This window comes from Neophocaena asiaeorientalis, unplaced genomic scaffold (genome assembly GCF_003031525.2).
Source record: "Neophocaena asiaeorientalis asiaeorientalis breed wild unplaced genomic scaffold, Neophocaena_asiaeorientalis_V1.1 scaffold177, whole genome shotgun sequence".
NCBI lineage: Eukaryota > Metazoa > Chordata > Mammalia > Artiodactyla > Phocoenidae > Neophocaena > Neophocaena asiaeorientalis.
The window spans coordinates 16,450,403-16,475,365 of record NW_020172779.1 but is presented as its reverse complement, the minus strand read 5'-3'; the positions used below and the strand labels follow the sequence as shown (position 1 = coordinate 16,475,365).

At 47.1% G+C, this 24,963-nt stretch overlaps 1 protein-coding gene across 5 annotated transcripts in view; it reads left to right on the top strand.

Moving 5' to 3' along the window:
* ZFAT (zinc finger and AT-hook domain containing) overlaps positions 1-24,963 on the top strand; it is a 167,521-nt gene that overhangs the window by 125,752 nt on the left and 16,806 nt on the right. For 4 of the 5 annotated variants that reach the window (XM_024741220.1, XM_024741218.1, XM_024741219.1 and 1 more), the window contains 4 exons: positions 63-201; positions 8,175-8,293; positions 15,074-15,200; positions 17,988-18,118. In XM_024741220.1, the coding sequence (XP_024596988.1) occupies positions 63-201; positions 8,175-8,293; positions 15,074-15,200; positions 17,988-18,118 (516 nt within the window). Of the gene's footprint in view, positions 1-62; positions 202-8,174; positions 8,294-15,073; positions 15,201-17,987; positions 18,119-18,379; positions 18,470-24,963 lie in introns of those variants that run through there. The other variant, XM_024741221.1, reaches the window with a different exon arrangement.

Here is a 24,963-nt window from a genome sequence, read left to right as displayed (position 1 = left end):
TCTAGCTGAAGCTCGATCGCACAGGGCTGGCCTGGCCCTAACCCTCCTCCTTGTCGCTGCAGCCTTTCCGCTGCGCCCATTGCCACTACTCATGCAACATCTCGGGCTCCCTGAAGCGGCACTACAACAGGAAACACCCCAACGAGGAGTACACCAACGTGGGCACCGGGGAGCTGGCGGCCGACGCGCTCATCCAGCAAGGTAGGCGAGCGGGCCGCTCCTGTCCTGCCCGGCCGAGCCCCACGGGGCGGCGCTGCGAACTCCTGCAGCGCCGCCCCGATCCCTGAACGGTCCTCAGCGTAACTGCTGTCCTCCGCCTCCTCCTTGCTGTTTATATCATGTTACTTATGCCAGGATTGGATTACAGCGACCTTAATGGAACTCTTAAATGGACAAAGCGATAATTAACCCACAGATTTTACCACCCTTCCCATAATGTTCATTTGTCAGTACGGTCGTCCCTCAGCATCTGCGGGGGATCAGCTCCGGGACCCTCACGGATACCGCAGTCCGTGGATGCGCGATCCCTTGTGTGAAATGGCAGAGAACAGTCAGCATTTGTATCTGCAGCCCCACGTTGGATGCGGAGCCCGGGGGATGCGGAGGGCTGACTGTATTGCCTTCTGCCCTTGGTCCACGCACACATTTCGCACAGATGGAAGTTCGTGGTTTACTTAACAATGATTAACACGTACATCTTGTTTCCCTTTGGTGCACCGTCTCCCTACTTTAACCTCTGAGGGCTTTCCGCGATGCCGCATCAAGTATTATTTAACTATGCTCCTGTTGTTATAGGGTTTCCAGATTTTTCTTTTATTGCAGTTGTAAATAATGCTGTACTGATCGCATTTATAGGTGGGATTCTTTAGATTATCCAAAGATGTTTATTGAGTGCTCAGATTACTTATGCATCTTGAAAAGGAAAAACTATTTAGAACATTTAAACTAAAGAGAATGGATGAAAGCCTCTAATATCATTGAAAAGTTTGGCAGGGTTTTGCTTCTTTTTTTAATAAATAATTGCATTCCCACTTGAGAGGGTTTAGCTCACTTGCTGTTGCCACACAGAGAAATGCTGTTGTATTTATATCTGTGCTTCGGTAATTCAGCTGAAAAATGATTGCAGCGTGCCATGCGTCAGTTGCTACTCTTTCCTGAATCCTGTGACTCTTCGAAGCTGAAGACCATTTTAGAAACCTGCCCCCGTAAACAGAGCTGTGGGATTGTAAACTCGGCTGCAGCCGGGGCCGCTCCTAGTTTTCCGATGCAGCGTGAAGCTCCACTTGCTGTAATCGCCATGAAAGGCGTCTTAATGTAAAACAAATGAATTGACAGTATCCTTCAGCACTTTCAGTGACAGGGCTGATGTACAGAAATGGATGAGCGGCAGAAAAAACTCGGGATAATTTTAAGCCATCCATCTGGGGTAACGGGACCGTGGGCCTGGCATTGGCTTGAATGGCAGTTTCACGGAGCTGGAGGGCAGGAAGGTGCGGTGCCATTTGGGCAAGTCACCCTCCTCTCTACCTGAGGCCCTGCACCTCAGGTGGAGTTCACAGCAGCCATCCCTTGTGATCGCGGGGAGAGTGAAACAAGAGCACTTGAGTGTCTGGCACTCAATACATTTTCATTCTTTTGTTTTTATGTTTTGTTTTGTTTTTCTGAAAATATGCCAGTCCTTCTAGAGCTGGTGCATCATTTTTTTTTTTTTTTTGCGATACGCGGACCTCTCACTGTTGTGGCCTCTCCCGTTGCGGAGCACAGTCTCCGGACGCGCAGGCTCTGCGGCCATGGCTTACGGGCCCAGCCGCTCCGCGGCACGTGGGATCTTCCCGGACCAGGGCACGAACCCGTGTCCCCTGCATCGGCAGGCGGACCCTCAACCACTGCACCACCAGGGGAAGCCCTGGTGCATCATTTTTGATGACTCCCCTGTCTAGGAATCACAGAGGAGAGGATAGATCGCCTTAGAGTCACAGTAAATAATTGGAGTAGCGGGCTAGCGATTCGTTTTAGCATCCTTCACACTCTTGGGTTGGATTGGCAGGAAATAGACGTTTACTGTGGCAGTTGGGACAGGTGTGGGGATCTGACTGATGACACTGTCATAGCTCCGTGCTTCCAAACTTTCATCATTGCCTTGCAGAAAATGTGCTGAGGTCAAGTTGCTTCATGCCCTAAGTTTTCACTTAACTTTCCAAGACTCTCTATAATCAATTGGCATTCCCTGACAGGGTCTGGGTTTTATTTCTGATCTTTGCAGGGCTATTTTTGGCCTTTGTGTGCGTGTGTGTGTGTGTGTGTGTGTTTATTTATTTTTCCTATGCCCCCCTTTAAGAGACATATTGTAGAAGGAAACAACTAAATGTCTCTTGGCTCATAGGAGACATTGTGCCATTGTGTGTTGGCGGGAAAACTGTCTCTGAAAGCAGCGAGCCGGTTGACTGTGAGTGCAGCTCAGAGATCTCAAGAGCACACAGCTCTCGCTGTGGAGAGTGAAGGAGACAGGCAGAAAGTGGAGCTGGATAAAATGACTGTCTTTGGAAATGATGAGGTGTTTGGTACCACTGGAAGTTTTCATTTCCTTTTGATTAATTCCATGTAATTCTCCCTATCCCCACTTGGTTTTATTTTCGTCTTCACATCACTCCTCAAAAGATATCTTTGTGGGACTTTATAATTTCTTGTTTTGAGATAGAGGAATATGTGTTAAAATGATGATGTAATAAAAAACCCACAAATAAAATGCAGTTTTATCAAAACGATGCTAGTCTCCTGAAACCAATGCAGGGACTCCTTGTCCATTAGCTGTGTTTAAACGGTGTCGCACTGTGACACAGGCAGAGCCATCAGTTGCTGGGAAAGAGTCTCCTACCCCCAGGCTCAGGGGTTTGGGGAGGGTGTCGGTGCACAGCACTGCAGGAGAGGCAGGAAGAAGGCCGAATAGGCTGAGGTTTCTGCTCCGTGTAGGTTTCTGATGGAAGGCACATGGTGTTTTCCACAGAGTTTGGGTCATTTTCAGCGAGCTCTGGAATGGGGGCTGCTAGGGCATCTACTCGTGTTCTGTGAGTGTTTACCAGCTGGCTCTCCCGGGGCAGGGAGAAGGGAACCTGATTCATAGCATTTGCCAATTTCTGTGCCGTGCATATTTCCGCCAGGGCCAATTTTAAGCTTCCAGCGTGAGGTCGCTGAGCTGGGAAGAGATGGTTCCAGCGGCCCCAGCACACCTCTGGTCCTGGGGGCACAGGTGCCGCTTCCAGCCGCATGCCAGCTGGGCCCCATCAGGAGGCAGCAGTTCCCTCGGGCGCCAGTGCTTTTTGGCAGTTAGACTTGTACTCAATGCTACTTAAGTGTTTTATTCCCTGCTTATGTTTTATGTACTTCTCATATTTTGAAAGCAGATCAGACAATCCCTTGTTTATTCTTCTCAGCCCATCACTTGTTCATTAATATGGATTTGAGGTGTTTTTCCACAAAATACGCATTTTTCACATTGTATCGCTTCAGTGGGTCTGCCCCCTTTCCTCCTTTTAAAATGCCCCTGATGAAGCTAGCTCAGGAGCTGGTTCACTAAATCACAGGTTGTGAAAGGCATCCGATGCTTTGATGCTAAGTGTCACAAACTCTCAGCTCATTCCTGGAGCTCACGGTGGGCTAACGATGGGGCTTAGCGGGCTGGTCCTTTTCCGGTGACCTCAAGGCCCTCCTTCAAGTCGCCCCAGGCAGTTGGCACGAGCGGAGGGTTAGGAGCACAGACCCTGGAGGCGGGTCTGTGATCACTCTGGCCCCTGGACCAGTTACTTACCTCCTCGGAGCATCAGGTTGCAAAGACGAGATCTTATTCTTGATTCCAGACCACGCCTGACATGTAACAAGTACCTGATAAATGGTTCACATTCCCTATCGTGTTTATTCCCAAAGTCCTTCTTCATGGTGCATCTTGAGCCCCTCATGTGTCCCACACTGCGCAAGGCACTGGGCTGTGGTAGCGTTTTTGCCCTTCCTGCCTGGGTTGGAGACAAAGGCTGGGCAGCGTCTCCGTGTTCTTATCCTCTAACAGAAAGTACACGTTCCTTTTAACAGGCCCCATGCTGCTCATGGGAGGAAAATCACCTGCTTCTCCTGGGTGGTGTGCCTTAACTCAGGCTCCCCGTTTTAGGGGATCATTGAGGAAGGGTAGGTAATTAAGATAAGAAAAGATGTGAGGAAGCGGACCAGGAGAAGGCTTAGTTTTGTCACATCTGCTAAGAGCTTTGCGTTATTTTGAACAATTGTATTAGAAAAGTGTAAATACGTGTACCATCCGTACCTTAGATGTACATTCACACCAGATTCAGGGAGAACGGTATAGAAGAAAATCCAGAAACTATCAGTTAACCCAAAGTCCTTTATTTGACTTTTGGACATTTTTATTTTAAAATTGTTTTTATTAGGGCCTAGATCCCATACATTATTGGCAGGTGCTTCCAGTGCTGTAATGCTACACCGTGTTGTTGGTTGTTATTTTATATGTTATCTTCTCTCTCACGAAGCCCTGTGGGGTTGCCGTCATCATTTCCATTTTAAAATGAGGAAGCGTAGGGAGGGAAAAGGACCGGCCCCGGCCACAAAGTGAGCCGGTGGTCAAGCCAGACCGGGGTCCTGATTCAGAGTCTGGCTTTCACCACGGGTGTGCTGGATCTCACATGCCAAGATTTTGAGGAGTGTGTGAGGGGACCAGGAGGGATGGGGGAGACGTTGCTTAAGCTCCGTTTACCAGTTCCTCACTGGGGTTTGGAACGTCAGCCTGGCTTATAGTCAAATGCGCTTGGTTTTTCCTCTGCAGTATTTCCCAAGTCCGATTTCGTATTTCACTTGTTAATAAAATGAAATTACTCTGTATCCACTTTCCTTTGATAATTAAGCTGCTTTTGGTCCAGTTACCCTTGAGTGCCTGGATTAGTTTCTTATTGCTGCTGTAATAAATGACCACAAACTTGGCGGTAGTTTAAAGCAACACGGATTTATGATCTTACCATTCTGAAGGTCAGGAGTCCAAGATGGGTCTCACAGGCTGAAGTCAAGTTTGCTAACAAGTCTGTATTCCTTCTGGAGTCTCTAGGGGAGGATCTGTTTTCTTGCCTTTTCCAGCTTCTAGACACTGCCCACATTCCTTGGCTCGTGCCCCGTCCTCCAAAGCCAGCAGTCTTTCTCGGGTTACGTCACTGGGATCTGCTCTCCCACTCCCCTCTTAGAAGGACCCTTGTGATTACATTAGGCCCATCCAGAGAGTCCAGAATAATTCCCCATCTCAAGATCCTTATGTGAATCCTGCCTTTGAGATCTCTTTTGCCATGGGAGGTCGCACAGTCACATGTTCCAGGGATTAGGATGTGAATATCTTTGGGGGGCCCATTGTTCTGCTGACCTCGCTGCCTTTTATAAGGATACAGGCGTTAGCATTTTTACGTTGGTAGTAGAGAAAACCAAGACCCAGAGAATTTAAGGAAGTGGTTCTGAGTCACGTGAGCAAGTACCAAATTCAGGTCTTCTGACCGTCCAGCCCAGTGTCCCATGCCATTCTGGGAGTTATATTACTGAAAACGAAATGGAATTTTCCATAATGTCAGCCACTGCAAAGGAGTGCAAGTAGTTTAATGCTCAAAATTCCTCCAGAGTATACTGCATCCCCAAAAGAACAAAGGGTTCCATGATGGAATTTTAAAATTGCTCCTGAAATTCTATCCTTTGGCCTGGTTTGTCTTTGCTCAGGAGGAATTTGCGACGTGGGCGGTGGGGGGATGTTTAGGGTCTTAAGGTGCACGCTTAATATCAGTGCTGCAAAAAGCAAATTCACCAGGCCTGCCCGTGACCTTTACTGAGTGTGGCCCTAAGCATCTAATGAATTGAAATGGAAATTAATATTTCTCAGCTTTAATGTCAGTTAACTGGCATAGTTACACCTTCGGTCTAGATTACATATTTCCGTTCGTTGTTCTTTAATTAAAGCCACCATGGCAAAGGTGGACGTTTTAATTAATGTGGAGGCATTCTCATATTAATTTTCATTGAAACATAATATAAGGATGTTTTCCTCCCTAAATTAGTTTCTGTTAAAGAATAGCCCAGAAGGAACCTTCAATTTCGTTTTAAAGCCTAAATTTTACCTTAGGTAGTTTGCTTGTGTTCATTGCCTCGTATTAAGTCTTTATAGAAGCAATGTCAGCTTAACCAAAAGAAAAGGTAGTGGTTCTCATACCTTGGAGGGTTTTAAAAGATGATTGTAGGAAAAGATTTCATTTTAGATGATTAATAAGCAGTAACAAAGAAGGTTAAAAAGTAAGTTTAATTATCCTCTGGGCAAGAAAGAGCAAGCCCACTTGATTTTGCCTAAAAAAAGAGTGCAGTGTGTTTGAGTTTCAGAAAGCAAGCATCTGTTTGAGCTGCCTCTTCTGTAGAGTGTTCTGGTAGTTCAGAATTGGTGTCTGTTGCTGGCCTTTGCGCTGACTCTGGTCCCTGTCTCTGTTGGATCTGCTGTGCTCTCCTGTGCCCTCCCGGCATGGGAGGCCGAAAGTTGAAGGGGCTGTGCTGTCGGCCACCTGGGTTGGCTTCCGTTCCTTCTCATGACTTTCTGGGGAATTGCCCACCACCTCAGGTGATAGACAGGAAACCCCGGTTACAGAACGGTGCTCTCTGAGAGTCACTGACATGGAATTGATTCAGGAGAGCTAGCACATCCCAGCTACATCTAGGAGATGCTTAAATTAGGTGATGTGTACCATGAGATGTGTCTAGTTCTTATATAATTTGTTGACACCTTGTCACGAGGACAGAATTCCTCTCCCTCCCTCCTTAGTGCCCCAGTGAGCAAGAAATAAATACTGAGGCTGGGAGGGCACAGGGAAGCACAGCAGGTCCAGCAGAGACAGGGGACCGGGTCAGCAGACAGACTGACAACAACAGCAGGTGTCCTGAGAAGAGAAGGAGCTTGGGGAATGCAAAAGACAGAGAAAGGCGAGGATGGGGGTGAAGGGGAGGGGACAAGCCTGGAGAGGGAGGCAGGGACCAGGCTACTGGGGTCACAGGCCACAGCAAGGAGCTGGGGTTTTATTCTGGGTGTGATGGGAAGGCAGTAGAGGGTCTTACACCTATGTGAGATGTAATTTTGTTCGAGTTTTTATTTGTGTGCTGGGTGTAGAGCAGACAAACAGTGGCTGCGGGGAGACCAGTAGGTGCCTGGTGGTCCCATCTCACTGCCCCGGCCAGCTGAGGGTGCCAGCACTTAGCCTGACTCTGGCCTGCTAAATGTCTGGTAGATTTGGAGGCCTGATGCCGGGACTACAGTTAGCCTCCTGAGGGGCTAGAGTTTGCTTCTGGAAGCACAGCCTGTTAAATCACTTTGCTGTACGCCTGAAACTGACACAACATTGTAAATCAACTCTACTTCATATAAACAGACAAATAAATAAGTGATTTTTGTCCAGCTCCTAATTTAGTTGCTGCTTCTGATATAATTTTAGAAAGATAGTCTTTGTGTGAGTTTGTGTGTCGGTTTTTTTGGTTTTTCTTTTTTTATCCTACAGTTTTATATTGTCTTAACGAAAGCATCCAGATACTTCCTGGAACATGTGTAAGATTTAATCAATTAAATAAATAGTGACATTTCAGGATGTGACCAGCTTTTTCATGTGTCCTTTAGCGGGATATTCACATGGGAATTTATATCACTGTCTCCCCTTCTGATGTGAAGGAGACTGAGAATCTGGCCCTTGGTCTTAGTGTTTTAGGATGAAGGAGATTGAGAAAAGCACCCATTGTCCTTCAGTTATTTTTTGCTTTCCAAATGATTTGTTATTTTCGAATAAAAACATGGAAAAATCATTTAAGCTGTTCAGCCACTTGGCCAAGGGAATTATGTTACTCATCTTAATTCTCTCTGGCACCTAAAATATTACGTGTGTATTAGGCTCACTGCAAATTCTCATTTAATAAGCGAAAAGAAATGCATTAAGTTTTAAACCTTTGCCCTGAAAAACACATATACTGTTTGCTATTCTGTTTAATATTAAGGTGAGCTTGGATTGAAAGTGAGTACTGGAGACAAAAAAATACATCCCTTAGATTTGAAGCATTTGAATGCAAGGCAGAATTCATGTGTTGTGAATGCATCTTTTTACCTGTGTCTGTGCTTTCAGGTTGTTTGAAGTGTCCTGTGTGCAGCTTCGTTTATGGCACCAAATGGGAGTTCAACAGGCACTTGAAGAACAAGCATGGCCTGAAGTTGGTGGAGAACGAAGGAGATCCCAAGTGGGAGGTACTTTTTAAAGCATGGTATCGATTGTGACTTTCCTAAACGCAGATGACAAACCAGGCAAGCCCAGTGCAGTTCCTCAGAGCAGTGGGTTTTCTGGTTGGGAAACTTGGAAATCTTTTCAAACCCTGTCTCATATCTGAGGGGTACCACTGGGTGAGAGCCAGGCCACGCATGTGACTTCTTACTCTGGGTTGCGTTTAGGCTGGTTTGTGAACGTCTGTGTTGGACTCGTGGATATTTTCACTTCTGTTATCACAAATTCAGAGTTTCAGAAGTTGCATCTGAAAGCAGAATGCACACAGGGCATATATTGGCAGTCCTCACCCAGAGGGCAGGGCAGGGCCCATTTGCTGCTTCTAGGCCCTCCTCTCCTTCCACCTACCCGTCACCTTTGTTTTCCCCTCAGGTGTTGGAACCAGTTTCCTGACTGAATTATATAAAAGCCAGTAGCTGTATTTTAAAAGCCAATAGTTGTTTCTCTTTTCAGGTACCAGGGGTCACACCAGATTGCAGTTTACCTTAGGCAGAGTTTCTCAAACTGAGTCCTGCTAAAGTTATGACCCGGATAATTCTTCGTGGTAGAGGGCTGTGCTATGCAGTTTAGAATGTTTCGTAGTATCACTGACCTCTGCCCTCTAGGATCCATTCACATACCCGGCTGTGAAAACCAGACTATCACAGACATTGCCAGTGTGCCCCAGGAGTCAAAATCACCCCCAATTGAGAACCACTTCCTGAGAACTTTCTAGGGCATTAGAGTATCCAGTGGGCTTACTCCAGTTAAGAATAAGGGCTTTGAAACAAATCCAACACCCCATGAAAAACAATAATACATCATGACAATGTGAGGAGTATTCCAGAATTCAGGGGAAGGGTTGTCCAGTAGGAGGGAATGTGTTAATGTGTCCATGTAGCCCGTCATAATGAGAGGACTAGGGAGAAAAGTGAAATGATCATCTTCATAGATGCAGAAAAGGCATCTATGAAAATTTGACAAAATTCAGCATCCATTGATTAAAAACAGTCAATAAAGTAGAATTTGATGAATACATCTTTAAGATGAAAAGCAAAATGTATGTGTTTCAGCCCAAAAGCTGGCATCCTAGACTAGGGGGTTTCTTGCTAGAGTTGGGAACAGGATGAGGGTGCCCCAGGGGCTCTGGTTTTTAGCATCACGTGGGAGGCCTCAGCTGGTGTGCTGGACAAAGGCAGAGTAAATAGAGACATAAGAATCAGAAGAGAAGAAATAAAGTATCTCTGTAGACACAGGATTATGTTTTTGAAAGTCTGAAAGAATAAGTGAAAATCTACCACACACAATAAGCAGCAGATTAAAACATCAAAAATATACAATAGTCAATGAGTTATCTATAGAGAGAGCCTAGAGCAAAGGAACAGAGATTAAAAAAAGAGATATTTTACAGATACGAGAAGAAAACATAAGTGAATTCATTTATAAACTGGGAGTGTGGAGAACTTTCCTAACTGTAACTCAAAATCCAGATTCAGTTAGGGAAAAGACTGAAAAAAAATTGACCGCGTACAAAAATTTTAAAACTACTATGTAAAAGAACTCAAGAAGTAGAGGGGCAAATGCCAAAAAAATATTTTCAGTCATATCATAGAAAAAAGGGTGAATATCTTTACATTATAAAAGGCTTCTAGAAATACTGATGAAAAAGATTGACAGCCCAATGGGCGAAAGATAAGAAAGGTTCATAGAAAAAGAAATGCAAATGACCTTGAATATCTGAAAGCACGATCAACCTGCCACATAATAAATGTAAGTAAAACTTGACAGAGATAGAATTTCTTACCTAGTAGACTGGCAAGAATCCAAAAGTCTTGACAGCATCTCTGCTGGAGAGGCTGAAGGGAAATATGCACTCTCATGCATTGCTGGTGGGAATGCAAAACGATGTGACCTTTATGAAGGGGAATTTAGCAATATCTCTAAAATTACATATGTGTTTCTTTTTCCATTAACTAGACGATCCCACCGTTAGAAAATTATTCCAAAGTTATACTAACAAAAATGAGGAAAGGTGGGGCTTCCCTGGTGGCGCAGTGGTTGAGAGTCCGCCTGCCGATGCAGGGGACATGGGGTGGTGCCCCGGTCCGGGAGGATCTCACATGCCGCAGAGCGGCTGGGCCCGTGAGCCATGGCCGCTGAGCCTGCGCGTCCAGAGCCTGTGCTTCGCAACGGGAGAGGCCACAACAGTGAGAGGCCCGCATACCAAAAAAAAAAAAAAATGAGGAAAGGCGATTGCACAAGGCTATTTATTGCAGCACTGTTATATATGACATGTAGATAGATTGTGTGTGTGTGTGTGTGTGTGTGTGTGCGCACCAAGATTGATGTAGAAATAATTCCAGATATATGTGTATACACGGTTAGTATACATACATGTATTTCTTAGCTTTTTGTGCTTAGAGGGCCTAGAAGCAGTGACACGCCGCTGGCAATGAGCACACCTTGAATCCAGATCTTGGATTCTCAGGATAATCCAACAAAAGGAACCAGGGTCCCTTTGAAAAGTGGTTGATCCCAGGGCTGAGGCAGAAATTATGTAAGTTGACCCTGGAGCATTTTGCAGTACTAGAAAGTAACAACGTGCTCCACAAAAATAAGATGGAGGCGTGTCAAAAGGACACACGAGACAGCCCAAAGAGTTCCTAATGGGCCAGAGCTGGAACAATTTGAGTAACAAAGTAACTCATGATGGTATTGGACTAAAACTGAAAGAATAGAATAAATATCTCTGCATTCATACTGACATAAATAAATGATTGAATAAATGGTGGAGAAGGAACAGTTCTTCCCTGCAGAAGAATGCTGATTAATAAATGTAGAAAGAATGAGGGAAATAGAAAATCACCATTGGAACACCACAGTAATGATTGCAGCAGGCAAGATCCATTGATGAATGCTAGAACTAGTAGACAGAAGTTTAAGGAGAAATACAGTATTTATGTAGCCTCAAAGTATCTCCCCCTAAATAATTAATTATAGAGGGAAAAGTAGTAACTTTACAGTGGAGACGCCTGGCAGACACCACCTTAACCACGTGATCAAGGTCAGCATCCTCAGTAGTAAGACGTAGTGACTTCATGTACCCCCTGATATGATGTGATCAGAAGGGCAGTCACCTCGTGGTGCTCTTCAAAAAATCCTCAGCCTCCACCTGATCATGGGAGACCATCCGATGTATCCAACTGATGTGATGATATGGATGGCCAGATGCCGGACCAGTTCTCTTCAGGAGTGTCTGAAGGACTGTCAGAGGTTGGAGGAGACTTTGGAGTTGTGGATGCTCAATGCACTGTGGGGTCCTGGATTGGATCCTGGAACAGAAGAAGGATGCCAGTGGAAAAGCCAGTGGAATCTGGTATTGTACCAATGTTGATATCTTGGTTCGATCATTGTACCATGGTTACAGCAGATGTCAGTATTAGGGGAAGTGGGATGAAGGGTATGTGGGAAGTCTCTGTATTTTTTTTGGAACTCTTTTGTAAATCTAAAATTATTTCAAAATAAAAGTTATAAAAAGGGAGGAAAGCACAGGTAGAAAAGGCAGGGAGATAAGATGGAGAGGGTAGGAAAGAAGCTAAACTTGTCTTAGCAGAGACCGACTGTGCAGATTTGACTCTGGAACTCTGATATAAATATAAGAAATACATTTCTTATGTAATAATAAAAACAAAATTACACTTTAAAAAGCTAACCCTAAAAATTGAGAATAGAATGAAATAAAGTATCTGAACTATATATCAAAACGATGGCAGAACTACATAGAGAAAGACTATTTCAAGAGACTTTAAGATAGAAATTTGATTGTTCCTCCCTAGTGGGGTATAACCTAAGGGCAAAAAGAACTGCAAAAAAAGTACTGTTTTCAGTTATTCCACCGTCAGTGGTAGGGTTGATATTGTTACTCCAAGGCTGTTGTTAGTGTTTACAGACTGGCGTGAAGCACATCAAGTGTGTTTAAATCCATGAGTTTATAATGATACTGGGAGAAAAATCCTTAGTCACCTTTGTAGGATATTAGGGAATCAACTCTATTTTGATAAATAAAACTCTGTTTTGGTAAATAAAGGCTCAGAATCAAACAGTTTTTCTACCTCATCTAAATAAACTATGTCTCAGGGTAACCGAATGTTTGTGGAGAGACGTTTTTTATAGAAGTACTCCAGCTAACAAATGAAGATTTACAGTATTGCCATTTTGCAACCCTCCACTGATGTCATGCCAACATGGCAAAAACAGAGACACTCAGACATAGTGTCTCCTGATGGAAGCACACTGTGTTACCCGTGGAGCCTTCTTGCCAGAAAGGGAACTGATACCTAATTAAGCTTCTGTGTCTGACTTCCAGTTTACAGGAAATACAGTGGACAAGGGAACATATTCAATGATTCCATGTTGGTGCAGTCAGCAAAAGCCAGACTGCTGGAAACTCTGAAGGCAAACGACCACTTTTCCCAACACAACTATAAGCAGGGGAGAAAGAGTGGAGGGAGAGCCTATAAATACAAGTCTTATGAGACTTTTATCAGTCAGTTCTAATATATGGATTTCAATAACTTACTTAAATATGATTTGTAGAACAAGTTGTGAAAAAATGAGGTAATTGGGGAAATTAGAACACCATTTAGATACGCGAAGATTTTAAGGAACTATTGTTAAGTGCTTTTTTTTTTTTTTTTTTTTTTTTTTTTTTGTGGTATGTGGGCCTCTCACTGCTGTGGCCTCTCCCGCTGCGGAGCACAGGCTCTGGACGCGCAGGCTCAGCGGCCATGGCTCACGGGCCCAGCCGCTCCGCGGCATGTGGGATCTTCCCGGACCGGGGCACAAATCAGTGTCCCCTGCATTGGCAGGCAGACTCTCAACCACTGCCCCACCAGGGAAGCCCTGTTAAGTGTTTTGAGTGTGACGGTGGTGTTGTAGTTATGGTTTGAAAGAGTTTTACCTTTTACAGATACATTCTAAAATATTTACAGATAAATTGATATGACATCCACATTAGCTTCAAAATCAGAGGACAGCTGTGTGGAGTGCACGGGGAGAGAGGCAAAGCAGGACTGGCCACGAGCTGATGATTGTTGAGATTGGGTGATGTGTGCACGGAGGTTCACCTCTCTGTCTTGTGTATGTTTGACATTTTCTATAAGAAAATTTAAGGAGTATGTTAAAGCACTGTCTATAAAACGCTGGGGTTACTGTCTAGTCCCCAGTAGGCCTACAGTAAATGGCAGCTGCCATGGTTATTGGAGGTGATGGTGTCACCAGCATCAGCGTCACGTCCTCATCTGTGGGAAGCAGTCAGGCCTCTGGTGTTCCAAGTTCATACTTGCAAGGATTTGCTCTCTGTTACACATAGACATTGGAATGCCAGTTCCTGACGTAGAGCACCATCTCTCCTGGCCAGTTGGTGCTTTCGTTAGTGCAGTCATGGCGCTCTCCTCTGGAGGTCTCGCTCCTTACAGATCCTGACACCTTCAGCAGAATTGTGACTCAATAAAAATAGTTGACACCAAGCCACGCACTAGACTCCAGAAGTGAGACAGTAGAGCAGCTAAGGAGCTGGGCAGGGGGTGGTCCCCGTGTGACGACAAGCTGCCTGTTAACAGCAGCTGGGCTGTTGCCAGCCTCCCAGGAATGCCCTGTAAAGCACTGTCCTTCCCACAGATGGTTATTACAAAGAGTACCCCAAAGAGGGGAAGCCAGTCCATGCCCATCCTGTTCATCACAGGCTAAGCCATTCCTCGGATCCAATCAGTGTTGGCCACTATGTTGCTTAATGGTACTTAAAAGGAAATATGCTTGTTTGTTCATTTATGCATTCATCAGACGTTTATTGGGTGTCTACTAAATGTCAGGCTGGAAATGCCTAAATGAACCTGACCACTTGGCTGTAAAAGAATAATCACATTGTATTCTGAACCTGTGTGAGTAACTGGTAAGTGCTTATAGAGAGTGATCGCTTTGGCTCCTAAAAATTGTATGTAAAATCCCCTTTTTGTTCTTCTTTATTGGTGACATCCATGTTTCCTGCCTTGCAGTTCCAGAAGGAGGTGATTATCAATATCTAGTTCTTGTGAAAATTCCGTCCCACCTCTTCTCTCCTTAGGTATAAGATACCTGTGAATGTCTCTTTAGCTTCTCGTACTCTCGTGAGTCCTGATTTTGCACAGCTGTATTTTCTCTGGTCAGTTGTATTTCTCATATCCTTCCTATAACCGGAGCAGCATGGTAGCTAAGATTTGCTGAGATCTCGCTCTGTGCCAGGACCCGTGCTCGAAGCTTGCCGAGTGTTATGTGATTACCCATCTTCTCCTCCCTTCCACCGTCACCACTGCTGTGCCTTCCTCTCGGCCTTCCTCACGGCAGGAGGCCCGGGCACAGGGGAGATAAGGGCGGTGTTGGTGGCCATGGGAAGAGCAGAGGAGACAGCAGAAGGGCACACACGAGAACCTCTGAGCGTGTGTCATCTCTAGTTATGAACAGCATACTCTGTTCCCTACGGCAAGAACGTGTTGCAGGAAGCTTTCCACCGACGCTGGTTTTAAAAAGTCTCGGCACTTGCAAAGAGAAGTTTTGTCTTTGGGAAGTAGGTTTTTACTGGAGCACTGATTTCTCAGGGGTGCCTGCTTAATGAGCTGCTGCAAAAGCGTTGCTTATGTGCATTTGTTTTGTCTTAATCCATTATCCTGGGACTTCTGGGTAATAGGTGATCTTCTAGAAGGTCACATGGATGATGCTGTGTTTTTATTTAGCCAGCAACAGAAACTCCGGAGGAGCCCTCCACCCAGTACCTGCATATCACCCAAGCCGAAGAGGACGTCCAGGGCACACAGGCAGCGGTGGCTGCCCTCCAGGACCTGAGATACACCTCAGACAGTGGTGAGAGCGTGCCCCCTGCCTCACTCTGACACCTCAGAACTGGTCTTTGATAGACACGCTGCATGAATGACTTTACGGATGAATTACGTCTGCCAGTTGGTCTCCTTCCACTGCGTTCTGACCACTGGCGCGGTCCCATTGTCAGGCTTGGCGGTAGAGCTCTCCTGCAGTGTTCTAGAACAGGGCCCCAGCCAAGGTGGTGCCGCCTAACAGGGTTGCCGGGTGTTCACACGTAGGATCACCTCTCAGAGCAGGGAGAAGCAGGTCCTACTGTCCTCACTTCACAGATGTGGAAGATTGCCTCCTTGTAAACGGCTGGCTGAGGATCGTCCACTTGTTGGGTGTTGGAGCTGGTCTTGGAATCGAGGTCTCCTGACTTCTTGTTGGGACTGCCCACTTCCCAGTTCTTCTGAAAAGCCCCAAGTCAGGATTTTTATGTCAAATGTCATCAGTTTCAAATGTTCGATCAATTTGAGAAAACAAACCACTGTGCCAGCCTAGTGGCAACTGGGGCATTGTGCTTAGAAAACATTTTCTTGATGCTCTTTTCCAAACAGGAAAGGAGTACGAGTTTATATAATGTACCACAGCCCTCTGGGTATTTGGGGGACAGAGGTCAAGCAAGTGGGATTAGAGGAAGCATTAAGTGAAGTCAGCTGGTGATGGGAGACAGGAAATTGCCATTTCATCCAGCTCTTACATCCCTAACCCCCAGGTTGTAAGAAGGGTGCGCAGAAAACCCCTTGGGGCCGGTCACTTTGGGGAAGATTCATTGCCGGTGCTGTGCTCACCGGGGGATTCGGGAGACAGCTCTGCAGCCTGTGAGAGAAGCAGGCTCTGCAGGTGGGGCGTCAAGGTGCCGGCTCTTGGTGCGGTTCCCAGAGCTGACGCCACGTCTCAGTGCGTGTTTCCTTCCTCACGTCCAGTGACTTCAGCGTTGCTCAAGCCCTGCCAGGACAGCCTGTCCATCTTCATCCCCACCAGCGCTCACTCACTCACTCCTTCAGCCCTCGGCATCTCCTCCTGGCTCTTGGGAAACACGGCAGACTCTGCAGCTCGGCATTCGGGCCACCTGCTCTAGGCCCTGGCCTCCCTGCGCTGCATCTCTGGCCACCTTGGAGCCGTGCCCTCCTGGGCCAGACTGCCGTTCTCGGCGTGAGCTGTGTTTCTCACCCACACGCTCCTGTGACCTCTGGGGCCTGGTCTGTTCCCCTCCCCGCACAGCACTTTTTCTGGCGAACGCGTCTTCGTCTTCAGTGTTCAGATGGCGTGTCATCTCCCGGGAGCCCGCCTGACTTTCCCACAGAGCCCCCTAGTCGCCCCCCTGATATGGAGCCGACCAGGGGCTGTATGATTTGCTTACGGTCTGTCTCAGTCACCTGTGAGCCCGGAAGGGATGGGGGGAGGCAGCGTTAGATCTTGTCTGGATCCCAGCTGTCCCCAGCCTTTCTGGCACCAGGGCCCATTTCTGTGGAAGACGGTTTTTCCAAGGATGGGGGGAGGGGATGCTTCCGGGATGATTCAAGCGCATTGCATTTACCGTGCACTTTATTTCGATTCCTGTTACATCAGCTCCACCTCAGATCAGCAGGCGTTAGATCCCGGGGCTTGGGGACCCCTGCTGGATCCCACTGGGAACCATGTTCCTGGCTGACAGTTCGGGCTTGATAAATGGTCATTGAGGGAGTAAACGGATGAGGAATTAAAATCTTATTTCAGTACATTTTTTAAGGTCAGTGTTTTGTTTAGTGTTTAGATGTTTAGAGTGGTTGGCTGCCAGGCAGAGTTGAAACCCGCCTCCCTGCTGAAGGAGAGTGTGTGTGTGGGTGTGAATAGGTGTGTGTAGGGGATGCTAGGCTGGTGCATGGTGAACAGGTGCTAATGTCATTGCCTCAGTCGTATGCCACGTCCTACCCTCTGTGTAGAACACATTGAATTCCCTTCCCTCATCACTTACTGATTCGCGTTGGAACGTGGCCTGCAGAAAGTCGTCCAGGAGTATGTAGACCTTGGTGGAGACTTCATGATATTATGCTAGCCTGGAGATCAGGTAGTAATTTCCCTCTTAGTGAAGTAATGATGAGGGTCAGAGTGCTGTGTTCCGGAGAGTCACAGATGGCCAAGCAGATGGTGAGAGCTGAGTGAAAGGGTACACTCAGTGGCTGCCCTGATGATATGGATTACAGTCTTTTGAGATGATTAAAAGAGAATCCTCAGCTTACATTAATTTAGAATTCTGAAGCCCACTGGTTGATGACTGAGCACCCTTTGGTGCTCTGCCGCATCCTGTGTAATGTATCTGGCACACGCGCTCTGACCACCTCCCATGCCTGTGCTCAAGGAGGACCAGCTCTGTGGTTTGACGTCATAGCTGGTGCTTCTCAGGAGTTTCTGTTTTGAGAGGCAGTCCTGTATCAACAAGTTTGGATTCAGAACATCTGGGCTTGAGCCCTGGCTTTGTGACGTAACTGACCCAAGGGCCTAAGACAATCCTCTTCCATTTTTTTGCAGTGAGGTGACTGATCTATGAAGTGGGGATAATAGTGTCACAATGTCGTCTCCTCGCAGGTTGTTTGGAGTTTTGAGATGTTCTTATAGAGACTGCATTGTCGGCTGTGAAGTACCATGCACATTATTTCCGTGGTCAAAATGAGCACTTACTGAGAACCCGTGCGTCCCTGGAGAAGGCACTGCGCGAGAATGGCCTCTGCTAAGGGCTGCTTTTGCGCTCAGTGACCTTCATCACCCACGGCCTTACCGGTCTCCTGTTTGCTTCTTCCTGGCAAGGTGACCGACTTGACCCCACGGCTGTAAACATCCTCCAGCAGATCATCGAGCTGGGCACCGAGACGCACGACGCCACTGCCGTTGCCTCGGTGGTTGCCATGGCACCCGGGACGGTGACTGTCGTGAAGCAGGTAGGACCTTGCCCTCCCCGTTAAATACTGTCTCCTTGCGCTGACACACACCCTCTCTCTCCCCTGCCCCCTCAGGTTTTCAGGGCTTTAACCTGTCTAAGGTGGAATTTGGAATGAAAGCGGTCTAGTCTCATGCGGTTTCTTCTTACCATCATGGGATTGTATCTGCGGTAGCGCCATATGTGAGGCTGTGTTGTAGGGGAAAGGTGTAGTATATTTCAAAAAGTTCTGGAAACTTGATTCATTTCCTTTCAATGAAAGGCATCCCAGAGTGAAACGAGCGTGATATGGATGCATTTGGACGCATCAATGGTCAAAAGCAGCCTCGGTCCCTAAGGCTGGAGTCTGTGGAGCAGGGCCACTGGGGGAACAGCCAGGGAGGCCAGGAGGGACTGGCCTCTTAAGTGTTAAACATCACCAGACGGAATCGGCGCAGGATGACTGAACTAAACTGATAGGAAGAAGATGGCCAGTGTTTGAATAAAGGTTACTCTAGTTAATTGTCATACTGTTTGGTTCATTTCCTCTCCTTCTAACCTCAGGGGAGACTTTGCCATCTGTCAGGATGCGGCGTGTGTAATAATCAGATCGTCCTTTGTATCTGTCTGTACCTCTCTCTCTACTCTCTCCTGCTTCACTGTACACAAGATTTGAGCTGGCTTAACACAACTACTTAAAAAAGCAAGAACAACAGAAAGCACATCAGAACCAGGGCAGACCCCGGGTGTGTGGTTTAGAATCAAAGCTCACGTTCATGGAGGAGGTTGAATTGCAGAGCACAGAGTTTTACACGGTTATCCGTCTTCCAGTGATTCACTCAGGAAGCGTGTAGTTAAGTGCCCGCAGTGTTCCCATTGCTGGGGTTCCAGGAGAGAACCGATGTTTGCCATCAAAGTGGTTGCTCTCCTGGGAAAAAGATAAGTAAGACAGAAAGGCTGTCAAATGGTGAACGGGAGCAGTGGAAAAAAGTAAAACGAGAAAGGGGGAGGGGCGTGGGCCGAGGAGCCGGGGTGTCGGGGGCTGTTTTATGAAGGGCTGCTGGGGCAGCTGTCTGACATCTGCTCACAGACCTGGGAGAGGTGGGCGTTACTAGAATGATCCAAGTTCTGCTGTACGCTTGGTTCCGAATCTGAAAACAAAAAACAAGAAGCGTGAAGCACTTAACAGCGGAAGAGGTAAGTTTTTCTTGGCAAGTAACTAATAATCTCTTAATTCGGCTCTCGCATCCCTGAGTGACATGTCCCCCGCGACCTGCCTTTGATGACTCGGTGGACTTCCCAGGGCTGTCCCCATGACCGTCCCCCCAGGTGTGCCCGGGCCACAGCACAAAGCATGAAATTCAGGCTGAGCAGTTCGCGGGGGAATTAGTACATATGCTGGTTCACCTCTGGGTTTCTGGATCCACAGACAAGACTTGGCGCCTCTAGATGAACGTTTGGACCGCGTGGTCTGGAAACCCTCCTCCATTAGTATGCTTTCTGTCAACGAGACCCTGGACAGAAGTCAGACAGGACAGTAGGAGTTTGATGTTTCAGGCTGCAGGGGCCTGGTGTTCTGCACTGTTTGGGAACAGACTCTTACACCTCTAGGCCAGACACTCTTGCAGCTCTTCTTTGTATTTATTAGACTGCAATCTTCAGATTGTCTTGTAAATCTCTTCTGAAACTCCCGGCACTTCAGGAAGGGTATAGGAGAACTTTGGGTGTTTCGTACACGCCAAATCCTTTAGAGAATTGCAGGGAGGCGCCACTGATTGTGACTTGTATCTTCCTTCTAGGAAGTGGATTGATTTGCTGTTACTTAGAGACGTGATTTATTGCGTGTCGCAGGCGATGCGGTGATACATGAGGGTGCGGGTGAAGGGTACAGCTTAGATGTGCTCTGAGACGCTAGAGTGACAGCATGACAAGGGATAAGGCAGGTGAGCCTCTGGCGCAGCCAGTGTAAACAGGTGTAAAGTGCTTGCAGTGGCAGAAAACAGTGGCACCCTTCAGTCTCGTGGTTTATTGGGAAACACAGGGCTGAGAGGAGTGTCACTGTTTAACACAGTCTTGAGTAACTGCGTTTGGAAATGTTCCCGAGGACGTGTGTCCTAGTCATTCTCCTGTCCACCTGGTTGGCACCTGGCGCACCGAGGCTGTTGATAAATGATGGATGGGAGATTGGATGAATGGACCGACGGGTGGGAGACGTCAGACGCCCACTCCAATGGCAAAGGGATTGCATTGTGTCAGGCTCTCCTAGGTGAAGGGATGCCCTCTGGATTCAGTTGTCTTATTTCAGTTTAAAGGTAGCTGTTTTTATTAGAGAAATGAATCCATTTCACCTTTTTTTGTTTTCGTTAAACTGTGGTTTAGGATTTTTCAGTAGAGAAATTATATCTGTTTATTGAGTGTCCTTAAGCCACTCAAATGTGGACCCTGGTGCACCTTTTGGGAAGCAGTCATGTTGTCCCTTCACCCTGTGGGGAGCCCTTGATGTTGGGGACTTCGTCCTTCTCCGGCTCAAGGTCTCACACATCGTAGTAGCTCAGTAAATGTTTATTAAGTAGGATGGAGTATGCTGTGGGCTTTATGTTGTGATTCTCCAATTATATCCTGTAGAAGAAATAGCAAGAACACATTGTCATAAAGTATGTACTATATATTGTAGAAAAAAATGATTTTAAATTACTATTGGATAGCATGTTTTGAGATCTTTTAAAAGTTTCCTATCTTATATGTAGCTATCTGTCTATCTATATCTCTTCCAAAAGGCCAAAAATAAATTCTGGGTTGTATGTGAATCCATTCTGGATGTTTAAAACTTTCAAGATTTCTTTCCCATATAAAAAATTAGTTATATGCTCTGTTTATAATTTTTTCATGCTATATTAATGTAAATTGAAAACAATCTCACATATCAAAGTTTATCAGTGGTAACTGAAAGTTATTTATTAATCTCCAGTCTTTAGGGGTTCTCATTTTCTGGGATGAAAATACTAACAGGCCTGGTAGGTAGGCTGAGGGGATTGGAAAGCTAAGAGCTGAGGGTGTTTCTTAGGTTGTTTTCTTCTTAGTTTTTAATGAGACATGGGAAGGATTTGGCCCATAAGTCAGACCGTTTAAGTTTTCAGTTGGACACAGAAATGAGTCCTCAATGATTTCCCATCACTTCTCTCTTTCCCCAAGTGTCGCATTAAAAATAGATTCATGGGGATGGAGCATTTGGAAATGTTCAGAAAGAAGAAACCTTGAATGTGCCTCACCAGCCTGGCCTGAGAAGTCACATGACAACTTTGAATGCAGCTACTTGCGTGTTTGTTAAGACCAGTTTTCATTAAATAAATTGGTTTCTTTTTTTCTTTTTCTTTAAAAAAATTTTTGCTTTAGGGTTTTATGAGGAGGAGACTTATATTTGATTAATAAAGCTGCCTAAGTAGGTTGAATGTAAGACGTACCAGCAGAGGGGAAATATTATCACAAGCATCTCTGAGTCAAAATTACTTATCAAAAGGAAAAGAAAGACCAGTGAAAATAACAGCCACCATCACCGTTGGCTCATGGCTTAAATCACTCTGCTGTCCCCGTGGGTTGAAATTTATTTTAGAGACTGAAAGTGACATTTTACTGGAAATTCCCGACGTCCGTTTAGCAGACATTCACTGTGCAGCCGCAGTGTCAGTCCCTGGGGCGTCCGTTTCCTATCGCGGCTGCAACAAATCACCACAAACTCAGTGGCTTAAAACAACACAAATTGATGATCTTCCAGTTCTGGAGGTCAGAAGTCTGAAATGGGCTTCACTGGGATGACATCAAGGCGTCGACAGCTGCCTTCCTTCTGGGAAGAACCCCTGTCTTGCTTTTTCTGGCCCAGGGGCCACCCAGCATTCCTTCACTGCGGTTCCCTTCTTCCATCTCCAAAGCCAGCAAGGGCAGGCCCGGATCATCCCGCATCCATCGCTCTGACCTCTGCCTCTGTCGTCACATAGCCCTCTCCAAGTCTGACCAACCTCCTCCCTCCTTTAAGGACGCTTGTGCCTACCTTGGACCCACCTGGATAATCCAGGATCTTCTCCCATCTCCAGGTCATCGACTCAATCACATGGGCTAATGTCCACGTAAGGGAACCGTTCTCAGATTCCGGAGGTTAGGACATGCACTCTTTGGGGTGGGGGCATTATTCTGCCTGCCACTCTGGGTTACAGGGTTAAGACGGTCCCCGATCTCAAAAGGCAAATAGTCTAGTGAGGGAAATGCTTTATTTTTTTCATCCAGCACACAGCCCCCGAGCTGCTTCCACCCGCCAGGTTGCTGCTCTCGGTGCTTGGGATATCTCAGTGAACAGAGCAGATGAACGGTACGGTTGAGGAGCTGACATGCTAATTTAGGGAGCTAGCTAAGCCCCAGACGTGTAATAACTAAGTAAGTAAGATAGTGTGTTAGAGGTGAGATGGAAAAAAATGAGCAGAACTGGTCCAGAGGTCTGGAGAATGTAGACCTTAAGCAGGAAGTTCCACCTGAGAGTAATGAATGCTTCCGGGAGGTTGGCCAAGAGCACTCCGGGGTGCTGGGGGGTGGCCCAGCCCGACCCTGGGTCTGGGGTGGCGGCAGGTGCTGGGCGGGGCGGCCTCTGTGGGTGTGCTGATGCGCGCCCGAATAGAGTCTTGCAAGGTAGCCGGGAGTTGGGTGGGGCAGGGCTCCAGCAGAGGTGGGAGCAGGAGCTGGTCGTGGATGCCGCTGGAAGCGGGGGAGGGGGCGATGAGTCACCACTTAGGTTAAATGACACGCCCGTCCTCACCTCGGGGGCGCAAAGGGCTGGGAGGAGTCCTGGTCCAGGAAGGGCCTCAGCCTGGTCTCTCTCCCTCCGGCTCAAAGGCCAGTGGAGAAAGGGTGAGTCCAAGCAGCCCACGTCTTCTTGTTGCTTCTCCAAGCCCGACGTCCTTCCCCTATGGGCTTCCTGACCTGTGCGACCCTCCTGAAAGCCTTGTTGGCATTTTTAACAAATCACGGTCTCCAGGTTCTTCCAAGCAGTGAGTCTGCACTGAGCAGTCCTGCCAGTTGGCGTTCAGCAGAACAGCTTGTAGCTCTCCGAGACCACGGCTGACGCTGGCCATGGTGTCTGGGGTCTGGACCCAGCAGGCCAGCAGCTGCACTCAGGGTGTTTGTCTGTGAATAATAAGGAGACCTTATAATCACACAGCATCTTCCTTTTAAGAAGGTCAGGCTGATTCAACAGATTACCGTTATGATGATCCAGGGTCTTTTTGAGTTAAACTTGAGTGCTATTTATTATTGCTGAGGGTACCCCTATACGGTAGATGGCGGAGCTGGGTGCACTGTGGGGTGTCACCCCCTGGGGGTGCGGAGCGGCCTATCTGGGAGAAGATCCCTGAGCAAGTGAAGAGAGTGAAGTGGTTCGGGTCATTCGTTCATCTGCGTTGCTTTTAAAAGACACGATAGCCTTTCAGTCCGTGTGCCGTGTGTGAACAGGCTAGGGTGTCCCCTGCGTAGAAGGGCCCACCTGTTGTAGGGTTAGTCCAGAGGAGGGTGTTCAGGAGCTCACGGTGTGTCAAGCCTGCTTCTCTGTGGCTCAGTTACGCTTCCCACCCTGCTGAGACCCCGTGAGAAAACACACTGTTAGTGTCATGCAGAGAAACAGAACCAGTGGTGTGCGTGTGTGTGTGTGTGTGTAGAAAATAAGGAACCGGCTCACTGATTCTGGAGGTTGACAGCCGACAAGTCCCGAGATCTGCAGTCAGCAAGTTAGAGACCCAAGAGCCGATGGTGCAGGTTCTACCTTGAGTCTGAAGCCCGAGAACTAGGAGAACTGATGGTGTAAATCGCAGTCTGAAAGCCAGCAGGCTTGAGATGCAGGAAGAGCTGATGTTTCCCTTAGAATCGAACAGCAGGAAAAAAAGAAAAAAACCAACGCCCAGCTCAAAAGCAATCGGGCAGGAGGAGTTCCCTCTTATTCGAGGGAGAGTCAGCCCTTTTGCTCTATTCTGGCCTTCGACTGATCGGATAAGGCCCACACACATCAGGAAGGACAGTCTCCTTTACTCAGTCTGTTCATTTAAATGTTAATCTCATCCAGAAACACCCTCACAGAAACACCCAGAGTAATGTTTGACCAAATATGTGGGCACCCCTTGGCCCATTAAAATTAGCCATCACACATGTTCATGTAGTACATGTCAGAGTATGTACTCTTTGTCAATGGAGGGTTATTGGTAATCCAGGTTGTTGTTTACTGAGATACTCAGTTGTCATAGAGACGATTTTGAGTCACAGATTTCGGGGTGATGCGGTAGTTTCTGGGGAGCACGTACACCTTGGTATATCCTTATTTCTGATTGCAGTTGACATTTCCGTTCACGGTTCAGAAATGAGCGCCACCTTGCAGGTCCTTGAAAGAGTCACGGCTGAGGAGAGGCAACCCCCAGGGCGCCTCCACTGAGCACCAATGCTCCACTTTCATCCCCAGTTCAAGAGCAACCAGATCATTCTTAGTGGTCCTCCTCCTGTGGAGTAAGGTGTTCAGTAGTGACTGTGATCAGTGCGACTCTCCGTCGGCAGGCCTGTGTCTCTGTTCCTAGTCCTGCTTCTCTGCGGCGTCTCCTGGGATTGCCACTCTCCTGCTTTTGTTTTCCCCTGAGGTGCCGGGTGCTTCCAAGCTGCCAGCCAGTGCGCCAGTGGCGCGGAACACCAGGAAGGAGCATTTAAGGCCGCCCAGAGCTGCAGGCACCCCGCCCACTCTCCCAGCGCAGACCCTCAGCCTGGCAGGCCCAGAATTACGCTGCCATCGACTTGTTCAACATCCCAACCTTTCTTCCCACTTGCTTTAACTTCTGGTTAAAAAAATAA